This window comes from Cydia splendana, chromosome 10 (genome assembly GCF_910591565.1).
Source record: "Cydia splendana chromosome 10, ilCydSple1.2, whole genome shotgun sequence".
Classification (NCBI taxonomy): domain Eukaryota; kingdom Metazoa; phylum Arthropoda; class Insecta; order Lepidoptera; family Tortricidae; genus Cydia; species Cydia splendana.
Window position 1 is genome coordinate 20,593,090 of NC_085969.1, and position 23,528 is coordinate 20,616,617.

At 39.4% G+C, this 23,528-nt stretch overlaps 2 protein-coding genes and 1 long non-coding RNA gene across 7 annotated transcripts in view; 2 read left to right on the forward strand and 1 right to left on the reverse strand.

Annotated features, from left to right (window-relative positions):
* The window catches only part of LOC134794469 (uncharacterized), a 585,842-nt gene that overhangs the window by 189,665 nt on the left and 372,649 nt on the right, over window positions 1-23,528 (reverse strand). The gene's annotated exons all lie outside the window — the stretch shown is intronic.
* On the forward strand, window positions 1,416-6,226 carry LOC134794527 (uncharacterized). The gene is made up of 4 exons (XM_063766338.1): window positions 1,416-1,628; window positions 3,403-3,515; window positions 5,947-6,127; window positions 6,221-6,226. The coding sequence occupies exons 1-4, from the start codon at window positions 1,617-1,619 to the stop codon at window positions 6,224-6,226; spliced, it is 312 nt and encodes a 103-aa protein (XP_063622408.1). The 5' UTR covers window positions 1,416-1,616.
* LOC134794635 (serine/threonine-protein kinase phg2-like) lies at window positions 6,183-21,564 on the forward strand. 5 transcript variants are annotated; one of them, XM_063766436.1, is made up of 6 exons: window positions 6,183-6,296; window positions 7,440-7,593; window positions 18,547-18,653; window positions 19,291-19,392; window positions 20,248-20,409; window positions 20,728-21,564. In XM_063766436.1, the coding sequence occupies exons 2-6, from the start codon at window positions 7,473-7,475 to the stop codon at window positions 21,559-21,561; spliced, it is 1,326 nt and encodes a 441-aa protein (XP_063622506.1). In that variant the 5' UTR covers window positions 6,183-6,296; window positions 7,440-7,472; the 3' UTR covers window positions 21,562-21,564. The 5 variants fall into 5 exon arrangements, with proteins under 5 accessions (XP_063622506.1, XP_063622505.1, XP_063622508.1 ...); XM_063766435.1 differs by lacking the exon at window positions 6,183-6,296 and adding an exon at window positions 6,359-6,465; XM_063766438.1 differs by lacking the exons at window positions 6,183-6,296; window positions 7,440-7,593 and adding an exon at window positions 7,915-8,020 and having other exon boundaries at window positions 18,550-18,653.

The window sequence follows — 23,528 nt, forward strand, 5'->3', positions numbered from 1 at the left end:
GACAGCGGAGTCTTAGTAATAGGGTCCCGTTTTTACCCTTTGGGTACGGAACCCTAAATAGGTTAGAGTTATTGCTAAAAAATATTACTAAGTAAAAAACGTCATGAACACTTTCAAATTTACCTAACCTAAGCTTATACAAAAAACCGGGCAAGTGCGAGTCGGACTCGCGCACGAAGGGTTCCGTACCATAATGCAAAAAAAAAAAACAAAAAAAAGCAAAAAAAAAAACGGTCACCCATCCAAATACTGACCACTCCCGACGTTGCTTAACTTTGGTCAAAAATCACGTTTGTTGTATGAGAGCCCCATTTAAATCTTTATTTTATTCTGTTTTTAGTATTTGTTGTTATAGCGGCAACAGAAATACATCATCTGTGAAAATTTCAACTGTCTAGCTATCACGGTTCGTGAGATACAGTCTGGTGACAGACGGACGGACGGACGGACGGACGGACAGCGAAGTCTTAGTAATAGTTCCCGTTTTACCCTTTGGGTACGGAACCCTAAAAACTACATTTGTGTTAGTAACTCGAGCAAATATAAGTTTGCACAAAAGTCCTTTAGTTACAGCGATACTCTCGTTACAGTCCCACTTAGCCGGCTTATGCGCTAAAACCTAGACAATATACCCACTTGGTATGAGTACAGGTACGCTAAACCGTACCTAGACTAGTTCATTAGCGCCGTTTCACGTTACAGCTCAGTTAATCCGCGCTAAGACCTAGGAAGTAGGTAAGTACCTAACTAGGCACTATAACGGTGATAATAATATAAGAGTTTTATATGACAGACGTATAGAGACAACACTTTTTAGGGTTCCGTACCCAAAGGGTAAAAACGGGACCCTATTTCTAAGACTCCACTGTCCGTCTGTCCATCTGTCCGTCCGTCCATCTGTCTGTCACCAGGGTGTATCTCATGAACCGTGATAGTCATTCACGTAATTTCAAATTTTCACAGATGATGTATTTTTGCTGCCGCTATAACAACAAATATTACCTAAAAACAGAATAAAATAAATATTTAAGTGGGGCTCCCATACAACAAACGTGATTTTTTTGCCGTTTTTGCGTAATGGCACGGAGATCTTCGTGCGCGAGTCCGACTGGCACTTGGCCGGTTTTTTGAACTAAGTACCTGCCAAGGTAGGTATTACAGAAAAGTTAATTTTAGGACCGCATCGCCTCCGTGTCATAATCATAACACCTTAACGAGCAAGTGTGATGAAAAAAAAAGTTGTGATTAGTCACTAGATTTTCGTTCATTGACCTTACTATATCTAAACTGCTGCAGTAATGCTGGTGTAATAGTCTCAGAACGGTAGGTACCTTAACATGTCCCCTTTCTGACAAATTACCCTGTCTATAAAAGTGTATAACACACAATACATACCTATACATACTAAATGTGAGATAACGAGAGATAAACTAGACGGCCCTAAATAGCTCGGCTATCTCGTTTTATCGAGTGTTGTGTCTCACTCACACACTGCCCTCTCGCTCGATACGCCAGTGTCAGTTTTGTCGTCGCTGCGATACTACGTTTGTCGACCGGTGTTAAAATATTTTATCATTTTGTCTTAAGAAAGTATTAAAAAATAGTATATTCATCCGATGAAGGAGGAGGTAAGTTGATTGATGATTTATTTTCCAACTATGCACGTAATTTTATCTAGTACGCATTAGATAAGAATATTGCATATAGAAAACAACGTTATATTTGCGCGCGGACAAATATGGAACTAGCGATCGTCATACAAGTCGCGGAACAATTGTTAGAGCTCAGCGCTTTCACGGATGTACAATATAAAATTGTTGAAGAGTTCACGAAGTGTATTCGCATTACTTACTAAACATACACGAGTCGAACGCTCAATCTATCCAGCGTAATGTGATCTCCAGATCTGTATAATTATTCGTACCAAGAATGCGCACTTATATCAGAACTTCCAAGCATTGGACTCGCACGCGAGCGGTGAGCGTTAGCAATAACACTGTAGAACACACGTTCGCATAGCCGTAAAAACGTATCAGTTGACCGCTAAGCTCACGTACAATGTCAATGAAAATTGAACCTTATTTTTATAACCCTGTGTTCCTTTTTCCCTGTGTTTAAATTGGAATATTATTACAACAGCGTCGTATTGAATGCGAGAACGGTGTCCCCCTTTTGATGGGTTATCGTTATGCGCTGTCTCGCTCGTGTACGTGGGTTCTCGCGCATGTTGTCTCGTTCGTTTTAACGTAAACTTAATGTCGAGACGAACATTGTCCTTTGCGTTGTTACTTGCATTACTTATTTTATGAGTTTACGCTCGATAGTTCTGAAAGTTATGATGGTTGAAATATAGAATGCATCATAATTCACAAAAACTTTTAAATAGTTGCTTTAATAACTTATGTTTATGTAAACTTTTGTTGTATTAGTGTACGTGTAAGTACAGACAGCATCAATAGTAGGAAATAGCGGATGAAATGAAACTACTCCCCAAAAAAGGGTTATCTAGGTATTCTCGAGATCTAATCGCTTTACAATAAGAGATATGTCTCTATATATAATGTAAAACAGAGTAAAAATAAAATAATACTAGTGGCTCTAAATGATTGAATGATGATTCTAAATAATTTAAATGATTCTCTGTGAGCTGTAGACCTCGCGAACCTCCATGGCTCCAATGGAGCAGTAGGCTCCGCCATTTTTAAAAATTTCAATAATCTGAAATCTACTTACAAAAAAATAAATTAATCATTGAACCTGACACAAAATTTCACGAGAATCGGTTGAGAAATATGCGGCCTGTATTAGAGCCTAGAGGAGATCATTCGGACATACGAACGCATTTTTGTTCAAGTTGAAACGGAGACCTTCGCTAAAGCTTCAATCATCAATCCTCAATCATCAATCCTCAATCCTCAATCCTCAATCATCAATCCTCAATCATCAATCATCTATCATAGATCTTCAATCGGTGAATTTACTACTTATTAAGGGTCTCTATTGTTTCCCATAAAGTTTTAATAAGTCATAATGTTTGTCCACATTTTCGTTAGTCATAATTTGGTTTTTCTCAGAAACGCGTAACTTTTCAGGATTGCCATAAAATAAACCTAACCTAACCTAGATAGATAGGTTAGGATTTTCGTAGGATTATCCTATAGATACTAGATAGTATTGAAAAGTAAACGGTTTCAGAATTATGACTAATTATAATGTGACACACTGATTTAAACTTTCACGATTATTAAACATTATCAAAACTACACAACGGGACTTAAATACGCGATTAAGTCCCGTTGTGTAGTTTTGATAATGTATAATGTGACAATCATTACAATATGACTTTCAATATGTCAAACAAAGGGACCCCTAGTATTAATCCATCCATTTTTTGATTTACAGATTGAGGAACCCGTTCATTCAGAGCGGTATTCTCTAATGAAAGACGAGGACTGGATGACCAGGGGCGGAAGCATCTGGAGCCATACACAGGAGCGGGCAGTTACTAGAGTCAAGTAAGTATAATATTATAAATAACAACCGGCCAAGTGGATGTTCGACCTATATTCTTCTCTGTCATATCGCTCTTGACAGAGCGGTCGTGGTCACGTTGAGGCGTCCGCATCGGTAGTAGAGGCGGACACAGCTCTTCGCACGATCTCCCGCCACCTTTCCCTGTTGGCGGCAGTGGCGTGACTCCCATACAAGCCCAAAAGCCGGGCTTGCCCTAAGGCAACTAATTGCCTTACCGAAATTACGTAGTGATAAGATCAATAAAGATTATTTTAAAATCGCGCGCCAAACGAACCCGTATTATTAAATTCAAGCCACAGCGGCCTCGAACCGCGGCACGAGCGTGTTGCAAAATTTTGCCGCGGCGTGGCGTCTCGTCCGCGCGAAAGAAATCAGGCGTAGGATGTTCTAGCTATCCTGCTCGTACTCGCACTCGTTGGCTTGCAACCGTGCTTGCTTTTTCGTCCCGCTCTGGGCACTATCAGCCTACAAACCGCCAAAGAACGATGTAACTATTTGTTGGTATGTATAGCAACTTTATAAGGCGATTTAAGCTTGGCTTTTGTTTGGTGTGAAGTAAGCTGCATAAGTTCGCACGAGCGCGCGTTCGCGTTTACTTCAAGTGTATTATTACTTATTTAGTCGAGCCGAGTCAGTGGTCGAGACGAAAGTAACGAAAGTTTGTTTAAGTGAATTTGATTAAATAGTGAATGTGGATTTGTTCATTGTTGTGGCGTTTAGTTTAATAAGTGATAACAATGGATGAACAATGGATCAAGAAGTGGTTCCTTGTGACGGTTTGAAATGCGTCCAGTTTTAGTCAACCAAAAAAAGGTAAAGTCTTTGACCTTTGTCGAAAAACGGGACATAATTTCCGCGGCAAAACCAACACCCGCCTTGTGTATTTCTCAGTCAAGTCAGTCGCTTAAGTGAAATTTCTGTAGGGCCGTCTACAAAACTCATTGGATTGTTGGTTGTTCCCATACAAATAAGATATATTGCTGGTGTTGCATATTTTTTTCGAACGATATTAACGTTTGGAATGGGGTTGGCAACTGTCAAAGGTTTGCCTAGATGGCGCCATCATAGCTTGCCCCTTTTTCTATGAGATTTGGCTTAAAGAGCTGGCATCCAGGGTATTAAAAAATCAAAAATTTGACACAATTCTAGGGATTGACGGGGCAAGCTATGATGGCGTCATCTGCTAAAAACTTCCACCGGCCAACCCCATACTTCTGGCTATAACGATTTAAATAATTTATCTGGAGCGATAAAGAGGCACATGAATTCCAGTAAACATATGTGTGCAGTGATTTCTTTTAGCAATTTTGGGAAACAAAGGATCGAGGCCTCTTTGTCGCGCCAATTATCAGAAGAAATATCAAAACATAACATGCGTGTTGACAAAAATCGTAGTGTTTTTCAGAGGTTAGTCGATATTGTGTGCCATTTAGCACAGCAAGAACTTCCTTTTAGAGGACACGATGAGTCAAACACTTCATTAAATAGGGACAATTTTTTGGAACTTGTATCGTTGCTATCAAAATATGACGGCGTTCTAGAAAAACATGTTCAAAGCGACAAACCAAGCTCGAGCTATTTGTCTAACAAAATACAAAATGACATTATTCATCCCGTAGCAGACGTGATAAGAGCTCGCATTGAAAATGAAGTGAAAAAAACTAAATTTGTTTCTGTTATAATTGACGAAACTCCTGACGTCAGTCATAGGGAACAATTATGTTTGATTTTGAGATATTTCGATGAAAACGATATTCACGATCGCTTTATGGGATCGCTTTATGTTTGTAATATTCTATCTAGTAATAGTATGCCCTCAGAGCGCTATTACGAAAACGTATCTTTCGGCTTGCCCTACTCCAAAACCCTAGGCACGCCACTGGTTGGCGGACTGTCTGGCACAGTCAGATACGCGGTTTCCCGCTGCGGATTTTATTTGGTCGGAGCGTATAGGTGATCTGTCGCGCGATCTGGTTCCCTCCACTCTTCCTTGTACGACCAGTCGCTCTATGGAGACGTTATCTATAATGCATATTAGTGGTTTACTACAAACGATACAAAAAAATATCATTCAAAAGATCCTACAGTACAGTCACCATGAGATATGTCGGAGCAGCCAAGTTGTTCACAATATCTGAAAAAGCACTCTAACGCCTTAACAATTAGAAGCGTGCTCAGATATTTGTGAGCAGTGAGCACCTTAGCCGTTCCGATATATCTGATGGCGACTGTCCATTTTTACTTTTCTTAGATAGTCCGGTATAAAGACTTTAAGAGTTAAAAGACCTATGTATATTCAAGTTCTTTCGAATCCTAAAAACAAACGATTTGTAAATTCTATCTAACTTTTTTCCTATTTAGAGGGGATCTCCTACGTATTTATGTTTGTTGAAAGTCTGTCAACGATCCAAGGACTTCCAGATGTCGCGCCACGACATGCCAGCTGGTTCAGCTGGTCAAGTTCATGGAGACACACCCTGAACTGGCGGTGTCCCACGCCAAACCCTTCCCGGGCAGCGATGAGTTGTGGATGGAGCTAGCTGAGCATATCAACCAGTTTGGGCCGCCGAAAAACTACAAGCAATGCAAGACGGTAAGTAATGTTTTGTTATGAAGTAATGATTGAATGACTGAATGAATGAATAAATGAACTAGCTGTGTCACACGCCAAACCGTTTCCCGGCAGCGATGAGTTGTGGCCATAGCTAGCTGAGCATATCAACCAGTTTGGGCCGCCGAAAAACTACAAGCAATGCAAGACGGTAAGTAAAGTTGTTTTATAAAGGGATGATTGAATGAATGAGTGAATGAATAAATTAACTAGCTGTGTCACACGCCAAACCGTTTCCCGGCAGCGATGAGTTGTGGATGGAGCTAGCTGAGCATATCAACCAGTTTGGCCCGCCGAAGAATTTCAAACAATGCAAGACGGTAAGTAAAGTTGTTTTATAAAGGAATGATTGAATGACTGAATGAATGAATGAACTAGCTGTGTCACATGCCAAACCCCGGGCAGCGATGAGTTGTGGATGGAGCTAGCTGAGCATATCAACCAGTTTGGGCCGCCGAAAAACTACAAGCAATGCAAGACAGTAAGTCATAATCTATGATGAGAGGGTATACCCTCTAGTCGCCTAGAAACCTAAAAAAGATCTCCCGTTCCATTCTAATTTGAATCTTTATTTTCACAAATTAAAATTGCATTTCTCTTGGCAAGTTTTGATGTCTGGGCGGCTAGAGCTCTTGGCGTAGTATGTTGCAAAAGTAGCTGACGTGTCGCGCGACGTTGCCAGCTAGTGCTGATAAAGTTCATGGAGAAACACCTAAACTGGCTGTGTCACACGCCAAACCCTTTCCTGGTAGTGATGAGTTGTGGACGGAACTAGCGGAACGTATAAATAAACCAGTTCGGCTCACTGAAGAACAAGCAGTGTAGACAGTGAGTAACTTTGTACAGTTAAGGTCAGTCCAAATCTAGCGTATGCGTATTACTCGTAGAAACTATTAAGGATGACTCACGTTAGACCGGGCCGTGTCCGGGCCGGAGCTTCCGGCGCTTACATTTCGATGACATGACAGGCGATTGCTTTCCATAGAAAGTGATGCGCCGGAAGCTCCGGCCCGGACACGGCCCGGTCTAACGTGAGTCATCCTTTATTGAGGTTTCATACTCGAAGTGTCACCCCTCGAAGTGTTACCAGTTGTAACAGTATTCAATATCAGCTGATTTGATAGGACATCGATGATATTAGTCATATAAACTAGCTACTAAGTGATAAAACGACACAATGTCATCGAGTTTGCATTTATTCCAATCGTATCTAATGGTACATACCTACAGTCCTACACCCATGTCAGATTTGTAAGAAATCTATATTATTCTAATCCCTCTCTTTTGGCACCAGACATGGCGAGACCTCAGAAAGCGTGCGTTCGCCATGCAACGCAGCCGCAACAAGAAAGGCACTGGACGCAATCTGTACGGGATGGCGCCCAAGATCATCAGCCTTATGTCACAGGCCGGCATGGCACCCAAATACAAGAAAGAAGATGATGAAGGTAAGACTAGGTACTTGATGTGCTTCAGCATGGGAAACAAGCAGGACACTGGACACAATCTGTACGGGATGGCGCCCAAGATCATCAGGCTTATGACCCAGGCCGGCATGGCGCCTAAATACAAGAAAGAAGACGATGAAGGTAAGCGTCTCTTGAACCTACAGTTAGAATTTGGAACATGAAGGGCACTGGACGCAATCTGTACGGGATGGCGCCCAAGATCATCAGCCTTATGACCCAGGCCGGCATGGCGCCGAAATACAAGAAAGAAGACGATGAAGGTAAGGGTCTCTTGAACCTACAGGTAGAATTTGTAACATGAAGGCCACTGGACACAATCTGTACGGGATGGCGCCCAAGATCATCAGCCTTATGACCCAGGCCGGCATGGCGCCTAAATACAAGAAAGAAGACGATGAAGGTGAGGGTCTCGAACCTAATACAGTTATAATTTGGAACATGAAGGCCACTCGATGACTGGACGCAAATACGCATGGCGCCTAAAGACTAGAAAGAAGACGATGAAGGTAAGGGTCTCTTGAACCTACAGGTAGAATTTGTAACATGAAGGGCACTGGACGCCATCTGTACGGGATGGCGCCCAAGATCGTCAGCCTTATGACCCAGGCCGGCATGGCGCCTAAATACAAGAAGGAAGACGACGAAGGTAAGGCTACTAGTGACAGCTTGGGAAACAAGGAGGGCATTGAATGCCATCTGTACGGGATGGCGCCTAAACACAAGAAGGAAGAAGATGAAGGTAAAGCTACTTGTGCCTACAGTCAGCATCGGAAACAAGAAGGGTACTGGCCGCAGCCTCATCTATCAGGCCGGCATGGCGCCTAAATACAAGACAGAAGACGACGAAGGTAAGGCTACTTGTGCCTAAAGTTAGCATGGGAAACAAGAAGGGTACGGGCCGCAGCTCATCTATCAGGCCGGCATGGCGCCTAAATACAAGACAGAAGACGACGAAGGTAAGGCTACTTGTGCCTAAAGTTAGCATGGGAAACAAGAAGGGTACTGGCCGCAGCTCATCTATCAGGCCGGCATGGCGCCTAAATACAAGAAGGAAGACGATGAAGGTAAGGCTACTGGTGCCTACAGTCAGCATGGGAAACAAGAGGGACACTGGCCGCAGCTCATCTGTCGGGCCGGCATGGCGCCTAAATACAAGAAAGAAGGCGACGAAGGTGTCCTACTTGTGCCTCATCATATGGGAAAAAGGGTACTGGCCGCAGCCTCATCTATCAGGCCGGCATGATGGCGCCTAAATGCAAGAAGGATGAAGGCAACGAATCTAGGATCTACATTCAGTACTTACCTATTTTCTGCAATAAAAAGACCTCGCTCCCCTCAGAGACAAAACTCAAAGCAAAATGCACAAAGTATCTTCCACGCAGTTAGGCGGTTATCACACGGGATGCGATTCGTACCTACGTCGCTCCGATGTGCGAGCGGGATGTCTCTATAATACGTGCATAGCGTTATCTCGCTCAGGCAAAACTCAAAGCATCTTTCACACAGTTAGTAATTTTTCACATGGCTTGGCGACAATCGACAATTAAGTACGTGCGGTCCTCGTACCTTTTGAATACATCAGACTAGTTTTTATGTTGCTAGATTCGTCGATCTATGAACTCAAAACAAAAACGGCCGTTTAAACTTTGGACGCATAGATTGACGAATTCAGCAACATAAAAACTAGTTTGATGTAGTCAAAAGGCACTTAAATACAAAATACAATACGTAGCGGCCCCCTTTTTTAAATACCTATCGTTAAATTTAAATAATTACGATTATTTAGCAGTGGCGCTAGTGTGCACGTTGATGGGCTCTTAACAATAAAGTCGCGTCAGGATCATTTTGAACACCTAGTCCGCTTAGCAACTTCTGCTGCTCACTGTACCTGACTCCTGACTGTTTTGTATTTGAAGATGGTTGTTTACTGCCATCGCCTAAAGGGCACACTGCGTCCGATTCGAAATATGAACGAGACAGCGCTATACGCGTAATTATAGCGACGTCTCGCTCGCACGTCGGATCGGACGCAGTGTGCCATGCCAGTGCGATAAATTTCTTGCGGTTCAGCGGCCAAGGTGTTCTCAGATATCTGAACACGCACTCTAACGCCTTGACAATAGAGGCGTGTTCAGATATTTGTGAGCGCCTTGGTCGCGCCGATATATCTGATGGCGACTGTACGGCATGCTTCGTAACTTTCATAAGCGTACGCACTTGCAAGACTGAAACAGCAAGACATTAGACTGAAACCGCAAGAAATTTATCGCAGTGCGTACTTGTGAATAAAAATTCAATTTATGACATTTTGTGTGGACTCTATTTGCAAGTGGTTAAAGTCTTAAATTGCGTGGGAGACGGGTTATCTTGTGATTGGGACTAACAATTTACATTTAAAACGAAAGAGCGTAAGTGGAATAATAAATTAATTGAATTTAGACTTTATCTTGTGAAGTTAAAGTTGAAATCAGCTCACTAGCGATGATTGAGTTTTTGAATTAGTGCTGTACCTACTGATGCCTCTGACAGTGGCGTGACTCCCATACAAGCCCAAAAGCCGGGCTTGCCCTAAGGCAACTAATTGCCTTACCGAAATTACGTAGTGATAAGATCAATAAAGATTATTTTAAAATCGCGCGCCAAACGAACCCGTATTATTAAATTCAAGCCACAGCGGCCTCGAACCGCGGCACGAGCGTGTTGCAAAATTTTGCCGCGGCGTGGCGTCTCGTCCGCGCGAAAGAAATCAGGCGTAGGATGTTCTAGCTATCCTGCTCGTACTCGCACTCGTTGGCTTGCAACCGTGCTTGCTTTTTCGTCCCGCTCTGGGCACTATCAGCCTACAAACCGCCAAAGAACGATGTAACTATTTGTTGGTATGTATAGCAACTTTATAAGGCGATTTAAGCTTGGCTTTTGTTTGGTGTGAAGTAAGCTGCATAAGTTCGCACGAGCGCGCGTTCGCGTTTACTTCAAGTGTATTATTACTTATTTAGTCGAGCCGAGTCAGTGGTCGAGACGAAAGTAACGAAAGTTTGTTTAAGTGAATTTGATTAAATAGTGAATGTGGATTTGTTCATTGTTGTGGCGTTTAGTTTAATAAGTGATAACAATGGATGAACAATGGATCAAGAAGTGGTTCCTTGTGACGGTTTGAAATGCGTCCAGTTTTAGTCAACCAAAAAAAGGTAAAGTCTTTGACCTTTGTCGAAAAACGGGACATAATTTCCGCGGCAAAACCAACACCCGCCTTGTGTATTTCTCAGTCAAGTCAGTCGCTTAAGTGAAATTTCTGTAGGGCCGTCTACAAAACTCATTGGATTGTTGGTTGTTCCCATACAAATAAGATGTATTGCTGGTGTTGCATATTTTTTTCGAACGATATTAACGTTTGGAATGGGGTTGGCAACTGTCAAAGGTTTGCCTAGATGGCGCCATCATAGCTTGCCCCTTTTTCTATGAGATTTGGCTTAAAGAGCTGGCATCCAGGGTATTAAAAAATCAAAAATTTGACACAATTCTAGGGATTGACGGGGCAAGCTATGATGGCGTCATCTGCTAAAAACTTCCACCGGCCAACCCCATACTTCTGGCTATAACGATTTAAATAATTTATCTGGAGCGATAAAGAGGCACATGAATTCCAGTAAACATATGTGTGCAGTGATTTCTTTTAGCAATTTTGGGAAACAAAGGATCGAGGCCTCTTTGTCGCGCCAATTATCAGAAGAAATATCAAAACATAACATGCGTGTTGACAAAAATCGTAGTGTTTTTCAGAGGTTAGTCGATATTGTGTGCCATTTAGCACAGCAAGAACTTCCTTTTAGAGGACACGATGAGTCAAACACTTCATTAAATAGGGACAATTTTTTGGAACTTGTATCGTTGCTATCAAAATATGACGGCGTTCTAGAAAAACATGTTCAAAGCGACAAACCAAGCTCGAGCTATTTGTCTAACAAAATACAAAATGACATTATTCATCCCGTAGCAGACGTGATAAGAGCTCGCATTGAAAATGAAGTGAAAAAAACTAAATTTGTTTCTGTTATAATTGACGAAACTCCTGACGTCAGTCATAGGGAACAATTATGTTTGATTTTGAGATATTTCGATGAAAACGATATTCACGATCGCTTTATGGGATCGCTTTATGTTTGTAATATTCTATCTAGTAATAGTATGCCCTCAGAGCGCTATTACGAAAACGTATCTTTCGGCTTGCCCTACTCCAAAACCCTAGGCACGCCACTGGCCTCTGATGCAGTTCTCGCTCGAACTCGTTAAGACGAAACAGGAGCTGAGGTTTAAACATTTTAGGCAAATATACCCGTCTCGCTAACGGAAGCGGCTCCTAAACCTAGTGCGATAAGGACAAGGCGAAAAGTCCTGCGTAAAAAACTCAGAAATCGAGGTTTCGTACTCCTCTGTTTCCTCCTCCAAAACTTAACCAATCCTAACCAAATTTGGAAATCTAAATGATTATGAAATATGTGTCGGACCGTTTTGATTTTTTGGCTAATTGATATCAGTTTTTAATACCACGGCTCTCATTACGCCATAGTCAATTGGGCCATTTTGGCCATTTTTGAAGGGCTCTAGCGCCTTAAAAAACAAAAATATCAAAAAAAGCAAAACGGTCCGACACAGATATTGACAATATTAATCTGTGTTGAAAAAATCATTGCTCTAGCTAGTCTAGCTTCAAAAACCACGGAGGAAAACAAGGAGTACGTTTGTATGGAGGAATGACCACTCCTGTTGGCTCTTAACTGATTTCGCTGTCACTGCCTCATTTAGTAATTTCTATTCAACACCCTCTAAAGTGTAATTCTATGGAACTTGCTAACTATGTAAACAAAAGTCACTAGTAAATTCATCATTCAGAGACCATTTGAATATGGCGGTTTGTTTAAGTACTTACATAGTTAGCAAGTTCCATAGAATGACACTTTACTAAAAACAATTACCACGTGCACGTGCGTACTTAAATAATTTGTACCCTGTAGACAAAATATGCACCAGCATGAGGCCTATCGATTCCAAAGTAATCCGCCACCCAAAATGGCGTCGCAACCGTCTTTCTTGCACACTCGCCCGCACCACACGAAAGACAGAGACAACCGCTGTTCGCTGTTCCGACTCTTCTAATCCGGCACGGGCCATGCTTCGTGCCCCAGTACTCCGAACGGTTTTAGAGGGAGAGCACGTTGCTTTTCGTTCGATTTTTGAAAATTAAATATACGCGTTTTTGTAAGTTATCTATGCGAGTGGTGTTTTTTGTGGACTCTATTTGTATGTGTTTAGAGTTTTAAATCGTGTGGCGTCATAGATAACCGCGTGGCCGGTAAAAATAAGTGACTAACGTTGTTCGTTGCGAACGGAAGAGCTTAAGTGAAATAACCTGTCGATTTAATTTCAACCTTATTGTTTGTAGTTAGAGTTGAAATTAGCTTATTGGGGTGATTGAGTTAGTGTCATAGAATATTTTCACGCGTATAACTGAATCTTTTGAATGCACCAATGATGTTTAGCGCTAACGGCTTTCTGTTAACAGTAGGGATGTTGTGTGCGATCTAAAAAAAACGGCCAAGTGCGAGTCGGACTCGCACACACACGAAGGGTTCCGTACCATTATCTATAAAAACGGTCACCCATCCAAGTACTGACCCCGCCCGACGTTCCTTAACTTCGGTCAAAAATCACGTTTGTTGTATGGGAGCTCCACTCAAATATTTATTTTATTCTGCTGTTTTTTTTTAGTACCTATTTGTTGTTATAGCGGCAACAGAAATACATCATCTGTGAACATTTCAACTGTCTAGCTATCACGGTTCACGAGATACAACCTTGACAGACAGACAGACGGACAGTCGAGTCTTAGTAATAACAAAGACATATGTAACTTCGTATAAGATGAATAAAGTCTAAGGAAAAGACGTGCCTCGGAAATCAAGAAAAAGTCATTCTCGGATAGATGGCGCACACACCTTTAGCCTATGCTCGGCTAGATGGCGTGACGACACCGTTTCATATTTAACAATTTTAACACATATATATCAGTGAATGAACATGGGTCAAAATGATATAAAAATAATAAAATCATTTATCCATATATTTTTTTGATTATTTTATACGTTTTAATTTTGAGTTTTAGTCGTGTGTCGATAGATGGCAGTAAATTTACTGTGACTACAAAATTTACTATGACAGGACCCCTCTATACTATCTATTCTCTTTGGTAATAGGGTCCCGTTTTTACTAGTGTTCCAAAGGACTCGAGCCCTTTTAGCCCGAAATTTAAGGCTCCCGAGTTCTATTTAGAGCTGGCTTAATCAAAAAGGTTTCAAAGGGCTAAAGGTTTTAATAAAGCTAAAGTCTTAAAAAAGGCTATAGCCTTTTTTTAAATATAAGAAAGATATAGCCTCTTTAAGAGCTCAAGCTCTCTCTATAGCCTTTTTAAGAGCTCAAGCCTTTTTTAAGGTTAAAACCTTAAAAAGACCTTAGCCTTATATAAACTCTTAACTTTTATGAATAGGTACGGTATGGTATGGTACGGTATTTTTGGTATGGTAACATGGAATAGTATGGTATGGTAGTACTATTGTTCAAATTGGGGGGGTCATTCGAAGCATGTTTTTTGGATTTTGATTATTTATTTAATTTATTTAATCTATTTAATCTATTTAATCTATTTAATCTATTTAATATATTTAATATATTTAATCTATTTAATCTATTTAATATATTTAATCTATTTAATCTATTTAATCTATTTAATCTATTTAATCTATTTAATCTATTTAATCTATTTAATATATGTAATATATTTAATCTATTTAATCTATTTAATCTATTTAATCTATTTAATCTATTTAATCTATTTAATCTATTTAATCTATTTAATCTATTTAATCTATTTAATCTATTTAATCTATTTAATATATTTAATCTATTTAATCTATTTAATCTATTTAATCTATTTAATCTGTTTAATCTGTTTAATCTGTTTAATCTGTTTAATCTGTTTAATCTATTTAATCTATTTAATCTATTTAATCTATTTAATCTATTTAATCTATTTAATCTATTTAATCTATTTAATCTATTTAATCTATTTAATCTATTTAATCTATTTAATCTATTTAATCTATTTAATCTATTTAATCTATTTAATCTATTTAATCTATTTAATCTATTTAATCTATTTAATCTATTTAATCTATTTAATCTATTTAATCTATTTAATCTATTTAATCTATTTAATCTATTTAATCTATTTAATTTATTTAATTTATGTAATTTATTTTATTTAGTGGCAGAGAAAAACGGCCGCAATTGACGAACTTCGATTTTTAATCAATGTCGTAGTAAACAAAGCGTCGAGTTTACTTTTTGTGTAGGCTTTGAGGCTAAAAGGCTTTGAGGCTAAAAAAAGGTTGAGTCTTATTATTTAGATAAAGACTTTTTAGCCTTTAAATATGTAGTCTTTTAAAAAGGTTATTAGCTTCAAGAGTCTAGGCTCTTAAATAGAACTAGGCTCGGGGGCTAAAGGGCTAAATAGGCTTTTAGCCTTTTAGGCGTCAAGAAATGAGGCGAGCTCTAAAAAAAGAGCTAAAAGGCTCGAGTCCTTTGGATCACTAGTTTTTACCCTTTGGGTACGGAACCGTAAAAATGATAGAATAATAAAGAGTAGGTACCCTCACTAATGGTTCTGTATTTCTAATGTCACTAACGGTTCTGTCTTTCAAATAAGTTTGGAGTAAAAAGCATAGAGTGCTAAAAATATCTACAAAATAGGTCTACCTATTAAATGATGTACCCATGCCTCGTGCGAAAAGAAAGTCTTTAGACTATAGAGCCAAGAAATTAAAAGAGAAGAGAAGATTGGAGAGTGAGGGGGAACGGGAAAAGCGGTTAGCCTACCAGCGTGCCTACGCGGCCTACTACAGATGTACTGAAGGTAGGGAACTATATATATATATATATATTTTTTTTTTTTTAAATATTGGGGACATCTTACACAGATCAACCTAGCCCCAAACTAAGCAAAGCTTGTACTATGGGTGCCAGGCGACGCGATATACATACTTATATAGATAAATACATACTTATATACATAGAAAACACCCATGACTCAGGAACAAATATTAGTGTTCATCACACAAATAAATGCCCTTACTGGGATTCGAACCCAGGACCATCGGCTTCGCAGGCAGGGTCACTACCCACTAGGCCAGACCGGTCGTCAAAGTATTAGGTTTTATTTATTTGGTGCATTGGGATAAGTACGAACGCGGGGTAATTTTGAAAATGGCAAATATCTATAGAGTTAGACCAAGAAATGTCTGCAGCGATTTTGATAGCCCACGCAGTGGAAGTGTTATTTATACGTCATAATGTCATAGAAGTTTGACGTTTAAAATGACACTTGCACTGCGTGGGCTATCAAAATCTCTGCAGACTTCTCGGTCTGACTCTAATTGCAGAAGCACTTTATGCTTTAGCAACATAGCAACACTTAACCTCCGGAGACTAAATGTACATTAGAATGTACATATTCGTTGCAATCTAACTTGAAACTTTCATGAACCAAATAAAGTAGCATTTCTTGTTTAGTTGCTGTTTAAAACAAACGAAATTAGTTCCAATTTACTTACAAAATAAGGTTCAAATTAAAAATTAGGAAACTATATGCTGGGTCTTACGAGGCTTACCAAGCCATCTAGCTACTGTTGCTATAGTAGAAAGTCTAGAAAGTGTAGATACCTACTTAGGTACCTATCTGCCATTTTAAAAAATATCTTGCTTTCGGAGTTATCTTAATGCACCTTTGTTTTATGTGTTATCTTTAGTGTCTCATTTCAAATCAAATCAAATTTTTCTTTCGCGATTTCGGTGTTGGTCTTATAGTAAAAGTTAGTATAATTCCAAAACCTCCCTGGCAACGGGACTACCTCCACTTATTTTTTGGCCACCCTGTATATCTATAGCGGACCTTAGACTAACCAGAAACTAATAAAGACACAAAACAAACAAGTCACCATGTCAGAACAACGCGTAAAACGCAAGAAGCTAACCCTAACACTCAAAATCAAGAACGAAATAATAAACCGGATAGACGCGGGCGAAACCTACAGCCAACTCTCCCGAGAATTCAACATTGGTCGGTCCACCATCTACGACATTTACAAAAACCGTCACAATATAGGAACAGCCGCTAAACTTCCATACAAATCTGAAAGAAAAACTTTAAGATCAGCCGATAATCCGGAGTTGGAAGAGAAATTATACCAATGGTATTTAGAAGAAAAAAGTTTATATCCTATGACGGGGTCGCTGATAATATTGAAGGCGAGGACTTTACACAAGGAGATGACGGGGAGGGATGACTTTATGGCCAGTACGGGGTGGCTGGATCGGTTTAAGAAGAGGAGGGGTATAGTGCTGGGGGGGATTAAAGGTAATAGGTCAATGCGGACAAATCCGTCATAGTGTAAATTCCGTATACGAGCGTTTTTTTTTCAAACAATAGTAATCATCAACTTTAAAATCAATCAATTGTAAAAATCAGGTAACTTTAGTCCACAACTTACAACTATGGTCCAAATTCAAGCCCCAGTAAAATATGTAGGTATAAGTATTTTTCAAATTATGTTGAGTAAGTATATAATATAGAAAGAGCATTAGTGTACGTAAGCTCCAAAATAAATGTAACGTGAGAGAGCTCGGAAAGGCTTACTTTGTACTTCAAAAACGGATAGCAAAGTTGCACTTTGCTATCAGTAATTCACATGTGAGGCCTTTGCCTAATCAAATGCAAATTTTGAGTTGTTTTCTTATGTTTGCTGGTAGAATTGACTTTTAAATGATGATTTTGGATTTAATTACATTTAATATTTGCTTCGGGTTGGTGTGGTGAAAAATTTTGTGTTTCACTCGGGGGCAAATTTTGTTTAACCCTCGTGCTTTGAAACCCTCGCAACGCTCTAGATTCCATTTTTCGAACCGCTCGCTGCGCTCGTGGTTCAATTTTGGAATCTTTCGCTTGCTCGGGTATCAATATTAGCACGAGCGGTTAAACAACAACTTTGCCCCCTTGTAAAACAAATAACTATTATTTATTTATTTTATTTAAAATGTAAGTCAGGCAACAAGGCCCATATTACAAATACCTTACAGACTAACATATATATATATTTTATAAACTCGACGAACAGATCTGGACAGCAGACACCGTGTCCATCACTCCTTCCAGCAGCAGCTTCTGTTGCAGAAAGGCGAGGAGCTCGTTCACAATGGGTGCACTCTGTGCGGAGGCACTCATCGCGTCACTTCGCTAGCTGCGGCCGAGCCGCGCTAATTTCGCAATTAATTAAATTAATTAATCATCAATGCGTCTATGTCGCTGCGCGCATTGGACACGACTAAATAAGGTTAAGAATCAACGTTAAAAACTGGACCGTAGTTGTACTTAAGGACTATAATTACTTGATTTTACGGGACCTACACTATTGATTATTTCATGGACAAAGCAGCGATTGCTTTTAGTTTCAACAATCAAAAGCAGGTGTTTTTTTTACTAAGGTAGAAAAAAAAATTCGCTCGTGTACGGAATTGTCCCTATGACGGATTTGTCCACATTTACCTTAGTTCTAAGTAACATTATGAATTAAGGTAAAGATTGTAAGTAGCTACTTCTGGCTGCTTCTGGCTAACCCTAAGCAGGTCTCCTATCAGAGGAAGTGTCATAATAAACGTCATATTTTTATAGGAATTTGACATTAACCATGACATTGCCACATTTTGTCATGCAGTCTTAGCTTGGTCCGACTCTAAAGCCGATACCAATTTAAAAAAAAATCTAAAGCCTCTTTAAAAATGTAATCAATCCCCATTTATTCTAAGCACCGTATCGTTTTGTTACAGGAGCCAGCTCTTCAAGGCCGGAGACTCCACCAATAGTACGAGACCCTTTACCAGAACCAGTACCCGGACCAGCCGCAGAGGACGGCCAAGTTGAGAAGACTAAAGGGGTAAACTAACAGACGAAACTAACTAAATTATTCACTTAATACACTGATCATCTTCCGAACGCCTCAGTTTTTTTGTCTTACAAAAATAAAAAAATAATAACTAATATTAAGTCCCTGCGCGAGAGGGTTTGGGCTATATGTCCCACGGTGGCCCATTGCGAGTTGAGGACTTCACATAGGTATACATTTGAATTTCGTCGCCGGATGTGTACAGATTTCCTCACGATGTTTTTCCTTCACCTTCCTTGTGGTAAATAAATATCAAATGATATTCCGTATATAAGTTTCGGAACATGCCAATTTGAATCCGCGACCTCCGGATTGAAAGTCAGACGTCAGATCAACTCGGCCACCACGGCGTTTTTTCCATGGCTCGCTCAATTAACCTGGACTCCGACCGCAAAGTTGATAATTAGCCGGTAATGAATTACCTACACAACAAATAAATGCCATCCGATCATTGGGCATTACACATTTAGTCACTTTTACTACCACCACAGTGAGGGTGACTATCTTTGATTCTTTGCCGAACGTTTGGTTCGACGAGGCCAGACCTTCCGAAGCATTACTGGAACCGTTAGCAGACTTAGTCTCCAAGGGGCAATATTCCTAATCATTTCATTTTCTATTTTACTAGGAACAACTCGTGATCAGGGTGACGGACAATATGAACTCCAAAAGAAACGTTTTCAACACGTTCACAATCAATGATGGCCATTTTGAAAACGTCATTGTCAAGGTAAATTTTCATTATCAATATCATGCAAATTATTGACGCAATGCAATACCACAAGGCAGATTTTTTTTAATCTTCCGCTTGTTTGGGTATCAATATAGGGGTCCCTTTGTTTCCCATAAAGTTTTAAGTCATAATGTATTGTTTGTCATATTATCGTTAGTCATAAAGCTGAAACCGTTAACTTTTCAGGATTTTCGTAAGGTTGTTCTATAGATAGGTTAGGTTAGGTTAGGTTTGTTTTATGCAATACTGAAAAGTTACGCGTTTCTGAGAAAAACCAATTATGACTAACGAAAATTCGGACAAACAATATATTATGACTTAAAACTATTTGGGAAACAATAGAGACCCATCAATATTAAGCACGAAGAACGACAACTTATAACAACAACTTTGCCTCCTAACCTTGTAAATCAATTAAAACAAATAATTTATATGCCATAATTTCATAGCAGTTTGACTTTTAAATAAAATAACACTTGCACTGCGTGTGCTATCAAAACCGTTGCAAATTTATCTCGGTCTGACTCTAGTAGAAGAAGAAGTATCTCTAATTGTAGATAGAATAAGAAAAAAGAGATATATAAATTTAAAGATAGAGATACTTTGGCGAGTTGTGACATATTAGCTGGTGATATTAACTGGTTCTTCTAGTTGTAGTTACTCTTAAGTTTATCTAAGTCCTTCACTGTCTGAGGGCCTACCGCGAACGCCGAAGTTCGCAAATTGCGGGCATCTACCTCTTTTATTTCAATTAAGGCGTAATTAGAGTGACAGAGAAAGATGCCCGCAATATGCGAACTTTTGTGTTCACGGTAGGCCACATATAAGTCATTAATAATACAAAATGTTTAGGAGGAAAGGTTGGGAGGTGAATACCAGGCGGAAGAACAGGAGATGGAACCAACAGAAGATGAGGTGGACGAGCCCCATGATCAGGAAGCGATGTTCCCGCAGCCTGAGGCTATTTTGGGGGGAATGGATGAGGTGATGGAGGAGAAGAATTCCGTGATCAGGGTAAGATTAAGATTTTTGATAATTTTATGGCGATAACAAATAAATTGGGTATGGAGGCAGGCTTTCGCGGAGGTATTGGTATCTTTATTATTATAAAATAGTAAAAGTTACAGGGAAAATGTAAAAAAAAATATTTTTTTAAGATAAGATAAAAGATAAAGATAATAGATTTTAACAATACAACGAAACTTATGCTTACATAAAAGGGGCATATTAGGTACAAATCATTGATAAAGAAAGACCTTTAGAAAAAAAGGACGAAAGGACATGGTATTGATCTGCATTATGCGCTGTAACCATATTTTTTTTCTATTTCAGGACCTGAACGACACCCTTCGCAAGTTCTTAGCTGAATACAAAACACGTAATGCTTTAATGCGCGAACGCATAGATCTCGAAAGAGCGCGTCTACAGTTTGACATGGAAGTTTACAGAAGTAGGCAAATGGAAAAACGTGTTATAGCAGTGAATGCTGCCAATGCTGCTAATGTCATGAATGCTGCCAGCGCTGCTAACGCCATGAATACGAATGCAGCTAATATTATGAATGTGAATTCAGCTAATGTCATAAATGCTGCAAACGCTGCAAATATCATGAATGCTGCAAGTGCTGCTAACGTCATGACTACGAATGCAGCTGTAATGACCAATGCTAAAAATGCTGGAAACGTTAGCAATAACACTATAACTGTTGGTAATGCTGGCAATGGAAATAATGCTAATTTTGGAACGGTCAACGCGTCAAACGCTGCAAAGTCAGCAAATGTAACTACAGCTAATAATGTTGTAAATGTAACAAGTAATACTTCTAATGTCACTACAGTTGCTGCTACAAGTTCTGACGCAGCCAGTACTAGTAAAGCTAACCCTATAATCACTATCAACCCTACGAATACTGCAAATACTGGAAACGCTAATAATAATTGCCCTTCTAATCCTGTCATGACTCTTAATCCTATAACCTCTAGAAAATTTGGAAATACTGGAATCTCTGTTCAAATTGGAAACGCTAGCGTCGAAAACACTCCTAATGTTGCTGCAAATTCGCCTAACGCTGCAAACGTGAAAAATGTTGATAATACTAATATTACTAATACAGAAAGTGCTGATGATGCTAATGCAAAAATAGAAGACGCTATGGATGAAACGTAGTTTAAAAAAAATAGAATAATATTGAAGTATCAAAGCAAGGTTATTTGTTAGTACTTATGTCTTATGAATAGTAGTAATTTTGATAATGTATAACAACTTCAATACAATACAAAGAAAATTCAATAATTAAACAAATTATATTACATCTGGTGTGTTTTCTTTGTTTGCAAGTACGGTTAGAATCAAAGATAGAGTCTGTTGTACAGTCGCCGTCAGATATATCAGAGCGGTCAAGACTATCACAAATATCTGAACACGCCTCTAATTGTCAAGGCGTTAGAGCGCGTGTTCAGATATTGGGAACACCTTGGCCGCTCCGATATATCTGATAGCGACTACATAATAAAATGCTTACATAGAGTCAGACCAACATAAGTTTGCAGTGATTTTGATAGCCCAGACTGCAAGTGTTATTTTAAACGTCAAACTTCTATGAAATTTTGACGTAGGTACACATAACACTTGCACGGTCTGTCTAACTCTAATAACTCTACCTACTATTCCATTATAGAGCAGTAATGTTACCTTTCAATTTGCTGCCAAGAACTATGACCGTGTACGGGCATTGTTGCAGAGTTGCGAACTACTATGTCTAACTAGTTTATACGCCGTCGCATGCATTAATGGTGCACTAATAAACTAGAAGGTAGTACTGGCCTCTATGAATTCCAGGCAGGGACCGTTACCGGTATAACTAAAAATCGAAATATCTCATACCTTTCACAATACTTCTTTGATATTATAGAATAGTATTGAGGTAAGCTAATGTAGCTAAATTAATTGCATAAATATATATAAATAACCGTGATACCGAAATTGAATACCGGTTTATTTGTATGAAAAATATACCGGTATTGGGTCCCTGATTCCAGGGTAAAGAAATTTACTATGAAATTAGTAGAAGTCTACAATTTTATCTTGGATTCAAACTTTTTATCGCTGTCTGTTTTTGTATTGTCTTCTTATCATGATTTTAAAGAGTTCAAAGGTATAAGTAATGAAATTCGACGTTCGGCCCACAACGAAAAAAAATTGTCGAACGACGTTACTGGTTTTTTAGGGTTCCGTACCCAAAAGTTAAAACGGGACCCTATTACTAAGACTTCGCTGTCCGTCCGTCCGTCTGTCTGTCACCAGGCTGTATCTCACGAACCGTGATAGCTAGACAGTTGAAATTTTCACAGATGATGTATTTCTGTTGACGCTATAACAACAAATACTAAAAAGAGAATAAATAAAAGATTTAAATGGGGCTCCCATACAACAAACGTGATTTTTGACCAAAGTTAAGCAACGTCGGGCGTGGTCAGTACTTGGATGGGTGACCGTTTTTAGGGTTCCGTACCCAAAGGGTAAAACGGGACCCTATTACTAAGACTTCGCTGTCCGTCCGTCCGTCCGTCCGTCCGTCCGTCCGTCCGTCTGTCACCAGGCTGTATCTCACGAACCGTGATAGCTAGACAGTTGAAATTTTCACAGATGATGTATTTCTGTTGCCGCTATAACAACAAATACTAAAAACAGAATAAAATAAAGATTTAAATGGGGCTCCCATACAACAAACGTGATTTTTGACCAAAGTTAAGCAACGTCGGGAGTGGTCAGTACTTGGATGGGTGACCGTTTTTTTTGCTTTTTTTTTTGTTTTTTTTTTTTTGCATTATGGTACGGAACCCTTCGTGCGCGAGTCCGACTCGCACTTGCCCGGTTTTTTTTTTTTGCATTTTTTTCCGTTTTTTTTTTCATTATGGTACGGAACCCTTCGTGCGCGAGTCCTACTCGCAACTGCTCGGTTTTGAATTAGTTAACACTTAAAAAACTAAAAATCTATGTCTAAAGAGGGCCCCTGGGGCACCGCATAGTGACAAATATACTGGCAGCATTTCCTCGCTGAATCTCAACGCTTAGTTTTAGTTTTGTAGGTAGTTTTAATTTTAGGTTACTTTTTATTGTACGTTTATACTTAT

Coding starts and splice junctions, on each gene's coding strand:
- LOC134794635 (XM_063766434.1), top strand. CDS start 16,663: ATGTCAGAACAACGCGTAAAACGCAAGAAGCTAACCCTAACACTCAAA. Junction 17,081..18,546: donor AGTGCTGGGGGGGATTAAAG/GTAATAGGTCAA, acceptor GTTTTGTTACAG/GAGCCAGCTCTTCAAGGCCG. Junction 18,654..19,290: donor AAGTTGAGAAGACTAAAGGG/GTAAACTAACAG, acceptor CTATTTTACTAG/GAACAACTCGTGATCAGGGT.
- LOC134794527 (XM_063766338.1), top strand. Junction 3,516..5,946: donor CGGGCAGTTACTAGAGTCAA/GTAAGTATAATA, acceptor CAACGATCCAAG/GACTTCCAGATGTCGCGCCA.